Here is a 14,575-nt window from a genome sequence, read left to right on the forward strand (position 1 = left end):
ATATATATATATATATATATATATATATAGCTTCAAATAGTAAAAAAGTAAATTGGTTTCACTATATCAAATACTTTATTTTGAGAAATTATTTTTTCTAATTTTGATTAATTGAGAATTAAGATGGTACCAATATTAATAATAGAGTACAAAATCATTATTAAAAGAAAAAAATACAGTATGATGAGATCATATTGATCACTAGCATACCATCAATATTAATTGTGTTTAGAATTTGTGACAATTTTGCAGATTCATAAACTAAGGTTGTAGCAAGATAAAAGGGTTTGAAACTTATCGAGGGGATGAAATTCAAGCTCATAAATTTTCGAGTCATATATGAGGAAATCCAACATAGGAACTAGGGATATTACAACCAGGTTCAATGGGAAGAACGAAACATATGATGACTTAATATAAAAATGCATTATATATTTATTTTATTCATTCCCTGAGATGTTAGTGCATTTAGCCTATAATGATTTGTGGAAATTGAATCATTGAGCTTTTTTCATGTATCTAGTACGGAAGAGGTATCAAATTATAGTAGCACCCGATAGATTTCACCTACATAGCTGAGTGTGAAAGTAGGTCGCTTTATATGAGAATGAACTTGTTTTAAAAAACACTCATAAAATTGGGTTAGTACAAGGTCGTAATGTGTTGGTTATTAAAACTTATGTCAACCCCTTGATTATTATGTGTGAGTAATGATATTTATTTTCCATTAACAGTCATAGTTCAAGTATGAGATCATTATTCACTCTAAAGTAAATGTGATTGTTTTACTAAGTGGAGTTTCAATGCAGAACGCACCTTATTATCCATAATAATTCGCCTTTAACTAAATTATGAAGTACTCTCTTATCTTAATATTAATATGAGCGGGGGTTGTAAGTGTGACTTTAATATTAATTAAAATATGTCATATGTCACGTCATGTATCATGTTATGTCCATTGATGGATATTACATTTGTTCCTCATTACTCTCATCAATTGTATAAGAATATGGTCATTAGTTGTTAGTAACTTATGTAATCATCAATTCCTCATTTCACCCATTATTCTATTTCTTTAGTCTTGTAACCTATAAGTTATTCATTTATCCAATTTACTATTCATGATCTTTCTATTCATTGTAAGGGAGAATTCAGTACCTATAAATAGTGATGGTTTGTGAAAACAATAAGAAATATACAAGAGAAACAATGTAAGAAAAAAATGAGAAGTTTGTAATGAAGTTAATGTAGTGAAAGAGAAAATTGAGAAAAAAAAATATTTCAAGTCTTCAACTATATTCACAGTATATAAGAGAATATTTATATGTTGAAGGAAGGTGTTCTTACGTGTAGTTTTAAACTCTTCAACTAAACTCAAAGTTGTTTGAGTTGTACGTCGTTGATGGGTTACTATATCTTGGAGGAGACAAATCAAGAGTGATACTATTGTACCAATATAGAAATTATGCCGCTAGTTGATTTAGATTTCCTTAAATAGAGTGAAATATTTATGCCTCAGACTGGATATATTTTTATTTTTTTTATATTATTTCATTTTCTACTATTATTTATTATATTTATGATATATATACACCAACACAATGCGAGAAAGATGTTACATTAGCACAAAATAAGATATAAATAAATTTTATATATTCTTATAGTTTTAGAATAGTAAGTTGGGTGAATTTGACTTTTTTAAGTGCCTATTTTAATTGTCATAGTCAATTAATGTAACGGAGTTATAAGAGCTAATCATGGGCGAATTTAATGCTAAAATATGGGCTACGTCCATTCATAATTTCTCACTAAAATTAGATATTATATATTTAGTTATTTAGAGCTGATATATTTTCATTATAAAAGTGATACACATATATACTTATATAATTACAAAAATGATTAACATGTATTCTATCATTACGAAAGTGACTCACATATAATCCTATGAAAATAAAATTAATTTTAAGTCATTTTTTCATCTTCTTTAAAAAAAATGGTATATGTGAGACATTTATGTAATAGTACATGTATATATAAGTCATTTTCATAATAAAAGTATATCAAATCTAAATTGCAAAAAATGAAAAGTATATCAAATTTTTTTTTAATATAATATTATTATCTTTTGACACCCTAATACTTTTAAAAAAAAAATATGGTGCATTTGGTAAAATGATGAATTGTTAAGGTAAAGTTCTAGAAATTAACTTCCATCCAATACAAATTTTTTGGCACACATGTGCTACAAATCCTAAATTCGTCATTAGAGCCAACACAAATGTTTTAGGTTACAAGTTATCAATAAAAGAAAAAGTAAAAATGAAGAAGAATGCAAATTATACTATTGAAGATAGTATTAATTAGATTATTAGGATAACGACGTAGGGCATTTAAAGACTTAATTTGCTTTTTAGCAACACAATGGTGGTGAATTAATTGTGTGAACATATTATTTGTTCACACCAAATTACACTTGGTCTTGTAGTTGAAACATTCAAGCCATTCACCAAACATTGTCATCACTTCAACATAAAGAAAAACAAAAAACTACATCAACATGTAGTGATGTTTAATTAATTGACCTAATCCACTTCGATTAGATTGATTTACAAATACAAGTGTATAATTTCATTTTGTGGAAAACCTAGATACATTAGTTTGAAAAAAAAAATAATTCAAAAGTGTGACCTAATAATTCACAAAGGATCGAATTACAGATTTTCAGTTCTTAGTAAGAAAATATTGGCTATTTAATTTTTTCTTGTTTGTTAAATTTTTTGATGTATAGAATTACTTGATACATGTGATCGTGAGAGGTGAGAGGTACTTCTTTGTTTCTATTTATATGTCGTCTTTATTAAAAATAAATGGTTTTTAATATTTGTTATTTCAGAAAATCAATGCATAAATGTTATTATTTTTCCTACTTTTTCCTTGAGGGTTATTATCTTTGAAAGTCACATTTAATTAACATAAAAATTATTAATTAACTAATATTTATTGATCAAATTAATTAATTAAAATTAAATAATAAAAATTTGTGTTTAAGAAAATATAAAATAAAGATAAAATGATAAGATTATATAATTTTTTAAGGGACGTAAAATCTAAAATAATAATAACTAAATAAGAATGAGGTTGATAGTAATCGAGATACAAATAAATTGATCTAATATCATGATTATTATTTTTTAAGAAAAAGGACGACTTGTATTAGATCTCAATTTTCAGGTCAATCTCCACTAATTAATTGAACATGTCAAGCTATACGACGTCGGATTTGATTTTGACTTCTCCAATATGACGGTTTGGCTTTTTTGAAATTTTGAAAAGAGCTAATATTTTTTCTATTAAAAAATTGGTAATGACAAATTTGAAATAGACATATAGTCTCGTTCTTGTTCCCAGTGGCTATAGTGCTTAATATCTATCACTGTCCACTGGGATAAAAGTAAAATTAAAACTAGTGGCACTTTAATTCCTTCTATGTTAAATTTTAGTTTCAACCTATATTAATGGGCGAAATCAGGATTTTTAATAAAAAAATTCAGAATTCGTATAAATAAACATATGAAATAATCAAAGGGGGTTCGACATCTACTATATATATATAAAATATTAGTTTAATTATGTATAAATCATATAATTAGCGGTTCAGATGAATCTCCTTCTACCAAGGTGACTCCGCCCCTGAGCGATACCCCTTCGTCAGAAAAAAATTATTATATATATATATAATATATTAATACTATGTGTAAAGCTATATATTTAATAAAATGATACTATTTTATAGAAGTAACTTAATGACGCGCTGATTTTGTGGTAGTTAAATTATTAACTTTTTCTTTTTTTAGAAATATACACTTTCTTAATAAAATTTCTGCGTATAATATAATAGACATGATTATTTTTTTCCTTTTTAAAAATTCCTACACATTTACTGAATTTTGGGTTCTTTCTCTTTAGAGGTATATTACATTTTGAATCAACAATTCGCATTATATTAAATGGTATATAATTTTTATCTAAATAATTTGAATCTACATTTTGAATCAACAATTCGTATTATATTAAATGATATATAATTTTTGTCTAAATAATTTGAATCGGAATTATTAATGCATTATGTCCTGAAATTCATATTACGTATTATATCACCACGAGCATCACATCTACATATACATACTCATAAACCAGTAATCTTATGTTTAAATTTAAATTACTTTATTCGAAATATTTTACTTTTAAGTATTTGAATTTAATTTTCAAATTTAGTCAATGTGTAAAATTGAAATAAGTCAGTATTATTTCACATTAAATTTCATTAACATGCAAGTTTTGCATATCATGAAGGTGCATGAACACCAAAGTTTCTATATTATATCCAAACAATTCAAATCACAGAGGCAATCTATAATTGCTATATAAAATCTTGTCATGTTTAATCAATAGGATATATTTCTTTCCCTTTAATATGTACTGTAATAAAAATTTAATGTTTTTGTTCTCGATAGCTAATTAGACAAAAATATTTAGTAAGTACTATTTATTTTCTATTTCCTCATAAGAAAATACTATATTTGTAAAATTTTAATTATGTCATGAAAAAATAAATTAATTTTTGAAATAATCATATAATGCAATTACTGGACCATATAATTACAAAAAAAATCACTTACAAAATGCCTTTCGAAGGAAATTAGTTTTGAATTAAATAATTTACTAAAGTAGGTTTTACGATTCCCAAAGATAATGAATATATTGATAATCGCTGATTATCCGCTTGAAATCTATTATTGGTACTATTATTAATTTTACGAGAATAATTAGGCGATTTTATAAGTAGTGTAGTTAATTATAGGTACAAGTAGATGGGCAGAAAAGAAAGTCAAAAATTAATATTTCTTTTCTTCAAATTTACATTTATAAATTCAATATCACATTAAATTAAATAAATTAATTCATACAAATTGAAACACAAGAAACTATACATAATCTATCCTAATTCCTTCTGCTTGAAGCATCATCAATGAAGACCAATAAAAAGCAAAACTCACAACCATATGCCAAAAGAGGAAAAGAAACAAAAGACAAGAAATCAGATTTTGACGTAAAAAGAATAGTCAGTACTACTATGCTTTTATAATATTTTTTTTAATCAGAAATATTTGGTGATGAGACAAATATGAATTATATTGTTATCAACAACAATAAAAAATATTTAATTGTTTAAGTTTTGAATATGTAATTTTTGGATAGAAGTGTTTTTCCTTTATGCAATGCGAATTAACTCATAAATATGGATCGTATGAAAAAACAACAATAAATACAAATTATGTGGTCACTCATCACATATACGAGTAAGTGACATTTAAATAATGTACAGTTCATATTATTAGTTATGTTGATATTATAAGAATCGAAATTTGAGATGGATGAACTCTTCATAAGGCTTGAACAATCCTCCTCCCTTTAAGTTAGCTTTTGAAGTGTGAGTTTAGGTCTAAGACTTAATTTCACCTGATATCATAGCAGGGGCATTACATCCGATGTTGAGACCCCAAATCAAAATTGTCCACGCATCACATGCTAAGTATTGACGTGAAGTGTGGTGTTAAAGAATAACAAAAGTCTCACATCGATAGTTAATGACATTTAGATTTCATATAAGACTTGAACAATGTTCCTTTCTTTAAGCTATCTTTTGGAGTATGAGTTAAACTTAAGACTCAATTTCACAAATAAAACATGAAAATTCTTGTAGGCCGTTAATTTGAATACTTTATTCACGTTTTCTTTATGTACCACTATGTATGTATTAAGCAAAATTTTTAAATTTGAATTTGAACGCGTAAGAAATACATAATTTTCAAATTTGAACGTAAAAGAAATAATAATAATAATAATTTATGGGTGATGTCTTAATACTCGTACCCCAATACCTTTGACATAAAAAAAGAAGATAATAGTATAGTATATGCTTTTTATAATATATTCAAAATTTAAAATGCAAGGTGAGATTTAGAGGCCGTCACGTTGGGGTTAATCATCGCATGAAGCCACGTGGATAACTGGTAGTTGTGGATCCCACTGCTGACGTGGCAATTAAAAAAAAAAGAAATAGAAAAGAAAAGAGATTTATGGTAGAGGGTTTATTATTATAGACTTTAGATAGGGGAGAAATATTAGGGAGCGATTAGTGTAAATTGATAGAGAGAGAAAGTAAAAGAGAGGAGGAGCAGATTTTAGAGCGAGAAACAAGGCGCGGAGAGGCCGTCCGAAATCAAGCACGCCGAGAGAGAGGAGAGAGAGAGAGAGGAAGAGAGAGAAAACTCTTTGCCATTTTTCTTCTTTCCTTCTTCGTCTTCGTTTTCTCCCTTTATTCTAGGGCAAAAAAAAAATATTCATACTGTTTTCATTTCCAGAAAATATACATACATGCATATTCAAAGCAGCAGCAAGAAGAAGAAGAAGGAAGAACAAGCTAGATCACTATAATTACAAATTTATAAACTAAAACAATCATTTTGTGAATTAAATAGATCTTGCTGCTTTGAATCTCTTAATTTTAGTTCAATCAATTGATTGTTCATTATACCGATCACATTTTGTATGTGCGATTCGTGAAAATTATCGATTGAGCTAAGGAGATCTATCTACAAGGTTCCGGACCGGATCTGTGGGAGCTATTTAATCTGCCGTTGATAGCGTCTGATGATAGAGTTATTGCAGGTTTAAGAAATCCGTCTGGAAAACGATGAAATGGGCAACATTGCTTAAAGACTTCAAAGAAAAAGTCGGTCTCGCTGCTCAGTCTCCTTCTGCTGCATCATCTCCTTCATCTTCTGCTTCCTCACCTTTTCGTGATAGCAATGCTTCTTTTCCCATACAAGACTTCACCTACTCCCCTTCAAGGTTTGACATTAATACTCCTCTATATTGAATTTTTTTTTTAGTTTTGTATTTGAATTCCTGCTGCAATTCGTTATATCATTCCTGTTTGCTCTTAATATTTTTGCCTAGTTCTGATTAGCCGTGCAATACATGTGCTGAACTGGAGGAGTTATTTTTCAGTAACCTTTGATGCTAAATTTCAAATGCACTTTGTTGAAATGAACTTGTTAATTTTAGCCTGTCAATGATCAGAATTATTTCCCATAGAATTTCATTTATACTGAGTATGGTAACTGCTTTATCTTTAAAGCCCAGCCCAACTAGTTTGGATTGAGGTTTAGTTTTTGTTAAATAGTAAGCCTGTTTCGGTTCGTCGTGCAAAGGGTTCCGAGTGCGAAATGAAGCTGCAGTTTGTCTAGTGTGTGGATCATGTGTAACCCTTCGGGGTGGCCCAGTGGTTTGGGCTTGGGACTTGAGGTCTCAAGTTTGAAACCCATTGTTAGTGAAAGCAAGGTTTTCCTTCTGGACCGAGCTCGTCGCATTGAGCTTGCATAGTGCGGGTTACCTCTCTTGTGTGATTTGCGAGCTATTGCATAGGAGCGGAGGTTTGATCCTGCGCACACCCAAAGGGTAGCGGCTACGAGTTTTCCTTGTCATAAAAAACCAAAAAGTTTGTGGGTCACATTTTGCTTATCTTGTGCACTTTGTCCTGCTGCAATTCGATGAATGAGTTTTCACTTGAATTTATTGATGAGTGATAAATGAGAACAGACTACATTTTTTTTTCTCCTATCAAATTAACTACATCAAGTGCATGCAATTTGTGCTGTTTTGTTCAATGATTACCTCCTCCTCCCCCCCCCACACACACACAAAAAAAAAAAAAATCCAAATCGTGGAAATTTTCTGTGGTTACTGATAAAGAAGCTCAATGACTATTGAACTCTTCATGGATTTTGTTATCTCTATAGTTTAGAAAGAGGCTACAAATCCTTTTTTTGTGAGCTGATCTATCCTTGTAAAGCTTGTATCTTCTTGATGCCTTAAAATGAATCTACTTCATTTTTAAAAAAGAAAGACCGATGAGGAGTCAATAATTTAATGGTCCATATCTTCTCGTTTCTTTATAAATCATTTAAATTTGCAAGAGTGTCATAAAATATTAGAAAACTGCTTGCCGAAGAGTGGAAATTAAGATCATATTGGTGTATGCTTTTTTTCTTCTCAAGTAAGGAAACAATGTATGGTTGATTAGTTGACATGGAATTACTTGTGCTGTTGGCTTTTACCTCTGTTAACTGGAATACCAAAGATCTCCCAAGAAGATTTTGTCACTGTTGCTTGCGAACTAATGGATATAAGTCTTAATTAACCAATAGGGAACCTATGTGTTAAGATTCCAGAGCTTGATGTAAAGACTAATGGAAAATTGAGAGGTATTGTCCTTACAACTTGAATCTGTATGTGTCACTGGATTTCTATCTTTATGTAGGTGATGCTGAATCAAATGATAGTAGGAACCTAGTGGATCTGTAAAATTAAATTATTGATGTTATGGATTGAAGTATGGGTATGATTATGGGTTATTTTCGGAGAACATTTGCTAAGTTTCAAGGGTTTTGTAGTTGAATGGTTCCGCACTCATGTCTGTCCTTGAATAGTATTTTGTATAGAAGTAATCAATTGGACCTTTGTTGAGTGTTGCCTGTTCCTAGTTGCACTAGTGAGTGAAAACTGGTATAATTTCTATCCCAAATAGTTTTGCAAATGACAAAGCACGTTAGTCCTATACTCCTATATTGCTCTTATCTCCTTAGAGGTGAAATGATCTTTGCCGTAACCATCTTGTCGCTATACTGTTACACCAATGACTTCAGCTCATGGGTTTAACCTGTTGTACTATGATTTTTCAGGTTAACTTATAGTGAATTTTCATATGACATAAGCTCTTCTTGAATAATGTTTACGGAGTTTTAGATCTAACTCTGCATTATGTTTTTTTATTCTGTTATTTAAAACAGTGACAAACATGAACTGGAGTTGGATTTTAAGAGATATTGGGAAGAATTCCGCTCCTCAAGCTCGGAAAAGGTTATATATATATATATATATTTATGAATCAAAGTAAGCTTGCTTTATTCGTCGAAGTTATTAATGGTCATTTCTTTTCTTTGTTTCAGGAGAAGGAAAAGGCCTTAAATTTGACCGTTGATGTTTTCTGTAGATTAGTGAAGCAACAGGCAAATGTAGCACAGTTGATTACTATGTATGGAAATTGTAGTTATAGCTGTTCGTGCAATTTGGTTTTGACTTCCATTTTATACTCCATGCACCTGAATCTATACTGCTGTCAACACCTCTTTCTCTCCCACACTGAAAAAAATAAATGAAAATTAAAGCTACCCATGGTTAAGTTATTATTCAGTCTAACCCCGTCAAATGCATTGAGACACGGATAATATTTTTATGTGCTTTATTCTGTTGTCAGCATATGGTTCTTAACCAGTACTTTGTTCCTTTTTACAGGTTAGTAGAGACACACATATTTTCCTTTGTTGTTGGAAGAGCTTTTGTAACAGATATTGAAAAGTTGAAACTTAGTAGCAAAATAAGATCTTTGGAAGTTGAAAGAGTGTTAAATTTTTTCTCTGAAGTTACCAAGGTTGCTTACTTTTCTGTTTATATCTGAAATTCTTGTTTCCATAAAGCCCATTCATACTTTGTGTTATTTATCTATGGGTGTTTATTTTGGTTCTATTAAGCAGGATGGTATCCGGCCTGGTGCAAGTCTGTTGTATGCAATAGAGGTCCTCGTCTCTGGTGTATGTCCTCTACCTGCCTGACTTCTTAATATTTTGATTACTCTCTTCGTTCATGCTAATGAATTTTTATAGTATTTAGACCTCAGGTAATTTGTTTCTATAAATGTCACTGGCATATGTCAATATCTTCATCAAATTGGCAATCTTAAATATAGAAATAGATACACTTTTATCAAGGTAGTAAATTTGTTACTCAGTATCACAGTCTAATTTAGGCGTATATGAATTGTGTTATTCGGACTCTTCAAAATCCTTCCGCATCCATATCGTCACAACATGGGTGTGGGTGTGAGATCCACACTCAATTTGGTAAACTTACCTTGAGTGGTTTGACTACATATATGACCGAGAAGTATAGATTGATTGGGTATGTGTTTTGATTTTTGGATTTGTCAACAACAACATTCACAAACGGGATCTAGGGAGGGTTGGATCTAGGCAGAGTGGCAGACCTTATCCCTGCCTTTGCCAGATGAGTATGATAATGTTTTGCTATTACACGAGATATTTTATAAAAAAATTTAAGGTGTTTATAAATAATTTTTATTAGTTTTAGTTCAATAGCTTTAATTAATCGAGGTATATACTTTATATGTCGTAATACACAATAATCTACACTCGCGGGCGTGGCCTAGTGGTCAACGACGTGGGTTTTGAACCATGAGAGAATTTCAAATCCCAACAGAAACAAAAAAACAATAGTTGTTTCTTTTCATCTGTTCTACCCTTTACCTATTGATGGTGGGAGGTGGTAGTATCTCGTGGAATTAGTTGAGGTGCGTGAAAGCTAGGCCGGACACCATAATTATAAAAAAATAATACATTTATTGGTCATATTCCATCACTTGTGTATGTACCCGAATCCTATGTGATGGAGAAACCGACCTTTAGATACACATCCGAGTTCGAGCAACTTAGGGATGGCTTGCTGCTTAAGGTTCATGAGAGGATAGAGAAGAAACTTAGTTCTGTGATGTAGATCAAACTTTTCCAATTGTAACAGATATGTATATATTTTTATCTACAGCCTGTCGACAAACAATCTCTCCTTGATTCTGGAATCTTGTGCTGTCTCATTCATATTCTCAACTCTCTTCTTGGTCCTAATGAGGGATATCTGAGGCAAAAAGTTAGTAATGATGAGGAATTGATACCGACAGAGGAAAATCAGGATAACATGGAATCAAGCCGTCGGCTTGAGGTACCTTCCTTGAATGTTCTTTCTTCGTCATAACTTTTAATTTCTGGTCTGTGCAGTTCAAAACAAACATTATATTAATTTGTCAGGAGTTGTGATTTTTAAGGATAATCAGAACTTCTTGAAGCAAAATTTCAACATTGTCACTTTGTTTGCTTAATTGTATGAATTTTCAGAGGTTCAGATGTTCTCATCCATGCAGGTTGAAGGAAGTGTGGTGCATATTATGAAGGCATTGGCCGCACATCCTTCTGCTGCACAAAGTTTGATAGAAGACAACTCCCTCATGTTACTTTTTCAAATGGTTGCCAATGGTTCTTTAGTTGCTTTTTCTCAGTATAAGGAAGGCATGGTGCCACTGCATACCATTCAGTTACACAGACATGCTATGCAGGTAAAGCTTATCCTGTAAAAGGGATTCACAGTGCTGAAGCAGTGGAGTAATTCTTTTTCAATTATATGATGAAATTTCAGTTCTTGATTCTCTTTCTGTTCTATATTGTTAACTCTTCAGATTCTTGGTCTTCTTCTGGGTAATGACAATGGTAGCACTGCCAAGTATATTCGGAAGCATCATTTGGTATGCCTTTCTAATTTGTTCTCTGGCTAATAGTGTGTTCAAATAGATTGCTCTAATCTGATAGAGTTATTTTTGTTACCTTTTGGTCCTTCACAAAAGTGGACATTTTTTTTCTACTTTGAGGATCTATGAATAATGTTATTAGATAAGGCTTAATAATGTATCCTATTTTTCCGTGCATAAGATCATTAGATTGATCTATACTATCTCTGAAGGCGCTGCACAAATTTCATGAGCATTTACAAACTTTTTCCCAGACTCTAGGATTGATCTTTCATAATTGATGAAATGCTGTTTAATTGATGTTTTATTAAATATTTGAGGCGTACAAGAAATATGGAAAGACATCCAAAATGAACCTCAGTATGTTTTTAAAAATATCGTTTGTGAATATGAAAACTAACAAGTTTAATTGGATATCTCTTTTATTTTGTTTAGATTTGGTATTTGTTCTCTGTTGAATGGTTAATGCAGGCTTTATCTCGAAATGTTGGATAAGAATTTGGTTCAACCATTTTAGATCTTTACATTAATGAGTATGTTCTGTTTCTCCGGAAGGGTTATTCCTCTCTTATGTGTGGACAAATTCTAGTCTCTCCTCAAGGAGGCTTGGGTACCGTTCAACAATTTTTCATTTTGAGAAGTCCTTTGTGGGATTTTTTAACCCTTAAATGCTTGTCTCAATCATCATATATAACCATCACATTTGGGGATCTTTCCTATACTTGTGTTCTCGAAGGAAAAAAATGCTTGTAGTGATAGCTTCTTGAGAAACTACTTTTGAAGTCCTTTCTTGAGTGCTTTTGAGATTCAAGAAAAGCTATCCCAGCATTATACTGAGGGCTTAATATCTGATGACAAGTGAGTTAATATTCAGAAGTCCTTGTATTGTCTGCATTTTCTTCAGAACGCATTGAGATACTCTTGTTTGGGCTTGTCAAGAGATCTGAGCTTTGGGTGCTTAGTCTTTCTGTGGGGTTTGTGTCAGCATAATATGCACAATTTAGTATTGTCATATTGCACACTTGGTTGATGCGGGTTTCAATTGAAGCATTGATGTCTAGGGCTTGATTGTAAGTTGGATGCATTAACTTGGATGTTGTAATGCGATGATTCAGTGTGAAGTCTCTTTTTCTTTTGTTCTTTCTGATTTTAATCATTGAGGGGTCACTCTGAGCTTGTTCATCTTTCGAAATACTCATATACAATTTACATGAGCAATATGCCTCTTTTCATTCTTTTTGAGTCTGGACATAGTTCATTTGTATTGGTGACTTGCTGAATATATTTTACCATTTGTAAAATGAATGATGGAATATTGTGGAGAAGTTGGTGTATACATCATTATCTGTTTCATTGTTTACAGGGCTAATGCCATTTAGCACTGCACTATTTATACTCAGAAATTTGATATTCTTTGCATTTCTTTGCTGATGCTCATCATCTTTGATGGCCCAGATAAAAGTTCTTCTCTTGGCTGTTAAGGATTTTAACTCTGATTGTGGAGATTCTGCCTATACGATGAGCATTGTGGACTTGCTTCTTGAATGTGTTGAATTGTCGTATAGGCCAGGTAACTCTTTTGCGTTTTCTTCTTGTAGCCAATGTCCTCATGTGATTATTGAAGGCTTGAAACTTTCTCTTGAACTGTTGGGCCATCGTTCTGCAGTTTTGCAGACTGTACTTTCAGAAAATGATCCACTGGGTCCTTTATCCATTCATAGCCTTATTTTTTTGTCTCTGTTTGTTGCTAATTCTAGAAAACTTTGACTTGTAGAGGCTGGTGGGATTAGGCTTAGGGAGGATATCCACAACGCTCATGGTTATCAGTTCTTGGTTCAGTTTGCTTTAATTCTCGCAAAGGGTCGAGATCAGAATTCTCATTTTAAGTTCCTTCCTGATCAAGGAGTTACTTCGGATTATCCGCATTTGGCTAATCATGTGGGTGAAAGCAATTTGGAGGAAAAAGGAGAGGATGCTTTATCACAAGATGTGTCCCCTACACTCTCTAGGTTACTTGATGTACTTGTTAGTCTTGCTCAAACTGGCCCTACTGGTGCATCTGGCTTAAAAGCTTCTCATGTTAAGCCTAGTGGGCATGGCAGAAGTCGTACGTCATCATCTGACAGAGTCGTTGATGATGTCTGGGATAAGGATATTGACAAAGTTAAAGACCTGGAAGCTGTTCAGATGTTGCAAGACATTTTTCTAAAGGCTGATAGCAGGACGCTGCAGGGTGAAGTACTCAACAGAATGTTCAAAATATTCTCAAGCCATCTTGACAATTACAAGCTTTGTCAGCAGTTACGGACCGTGCCTCTGTTGATCCTTAACATGGATGGTTTCCCACCATCCTTGCAAGAGATAATTTTGAAGATACTTGAATATGCAGTGACCGTTGTAAATTGCATACCCGAGCAAGAGTTGCTTTCTCTTTGTTGTTTGTTGCAGCAACCAATCACACCCGATTTGAAGCATACAATTTTGTCTTTCTTTGTAAAGCTCTTATCCTTCGATCAACAATACAAAAAAGTTCTAAGGGAAGTTGGTGTACTGGAGGTTCTGCTGGAGGATCTGAAACAACACAAGTTTCTTTGTGGTTCAGAGCAGCATGCTGATGACCCTAATCATTTTGAGAGGAAATCGGTTTCAAGCTCAAGCAGCTTTAAGAAACACTTGGACAATAAGGATGCTATACTTTCTTCACCCAAACTAGTGGAATCTGAATCAGGGAAATTCCGTCTTTTTGAAGTTGAAGGCACAGTAGGAGTTGCCTGGGACTGTATGGTCTCATTGTTGAAGAAAGCAGAAGTAAATCAAGCATCATTTCGATCAGCTAGTGGGGTGACTATTATACTCCCTCTCTTGGCATCTGACATTCATCGTCCAGGTGTCCTTAGGGTGTTGTCATGCTTAATAATTGAAGATGTGGCACAGGTAAAATCTGAAGTTTTTATTTTGTAATACACCAAGAATACTCCAAAAGTGCTCTGCTACTTTTTGTGCCTCACATTTGATGAAATGTTAATGTAAAATCTTGAGTTACTTTTCTTACCAATCAAGTCCCCCCCCCCCCCC

At 32.2% G+C, this 14,575-nt stretch overlaps 1 protein-coding gene across 1 annotated transcript in view; it reads left to right on the forward strand.

The window, feature by feature from the left end:
• The first annotated feature begins 6,188 nt into the window (after positions 1–6,188).
• Positions 6,189–14,575, forward strand: part of LOC107031012 (protein SPIRRIG) — a 21,984-nt gene continuing 13,597 nt past the window's right edge. Inside the window, exons 1-10 of the mRNA XM_015232207.2 lie at positions 6,189–6,918; positions 8,919–8,988; positions 9,078–9,163; positions 9,424–9,559; positions 9,663–9,719; positions 10,747–10,920; positions 11,120–11,311; positions 11,432–11,497; positions 12,956–13,070; positions 13,275–14,434. Coding sequence (XP_015087693.1) covers positions 6,761–6,918; positions 8,919–8,988; positions 9,078–9,163; positions 9,424–9,559; positions 9,663–9,719; positions 10,747–10,920; positions 11,120–11,311; positions 11,432–11,497; positions 12,956–13,070; positions 13,275–14,434 — 2,214 coding nt within the window. The 5' untranslated portion in view covers positions 6,189–6,760. The remainder of the gene's footprint in view (positions 6,919–8,918; positions 8,989–9,077; positions 9,164–9,423; positions 9,560–9,662; positions 9,720–10,746; positions 10,921–11,119; positions 11,312–11,431; positions 11,498–12,955; positions 13,071–13,274; positions 14,435–14,575) is intronic.

Source organism: Solanum pennellii, chromosome 9 (genome assembly GCF_001406875.1).
Source record: "Solanum pennellii chromosome 9, SPENNV200".
Taxonomy (NCBI): Eukaryota; Viridiplantae; Streptophyta; class Magnoliopsida; order Solanales; family Solanaceae; genus Solanum; species Solanum pennellii.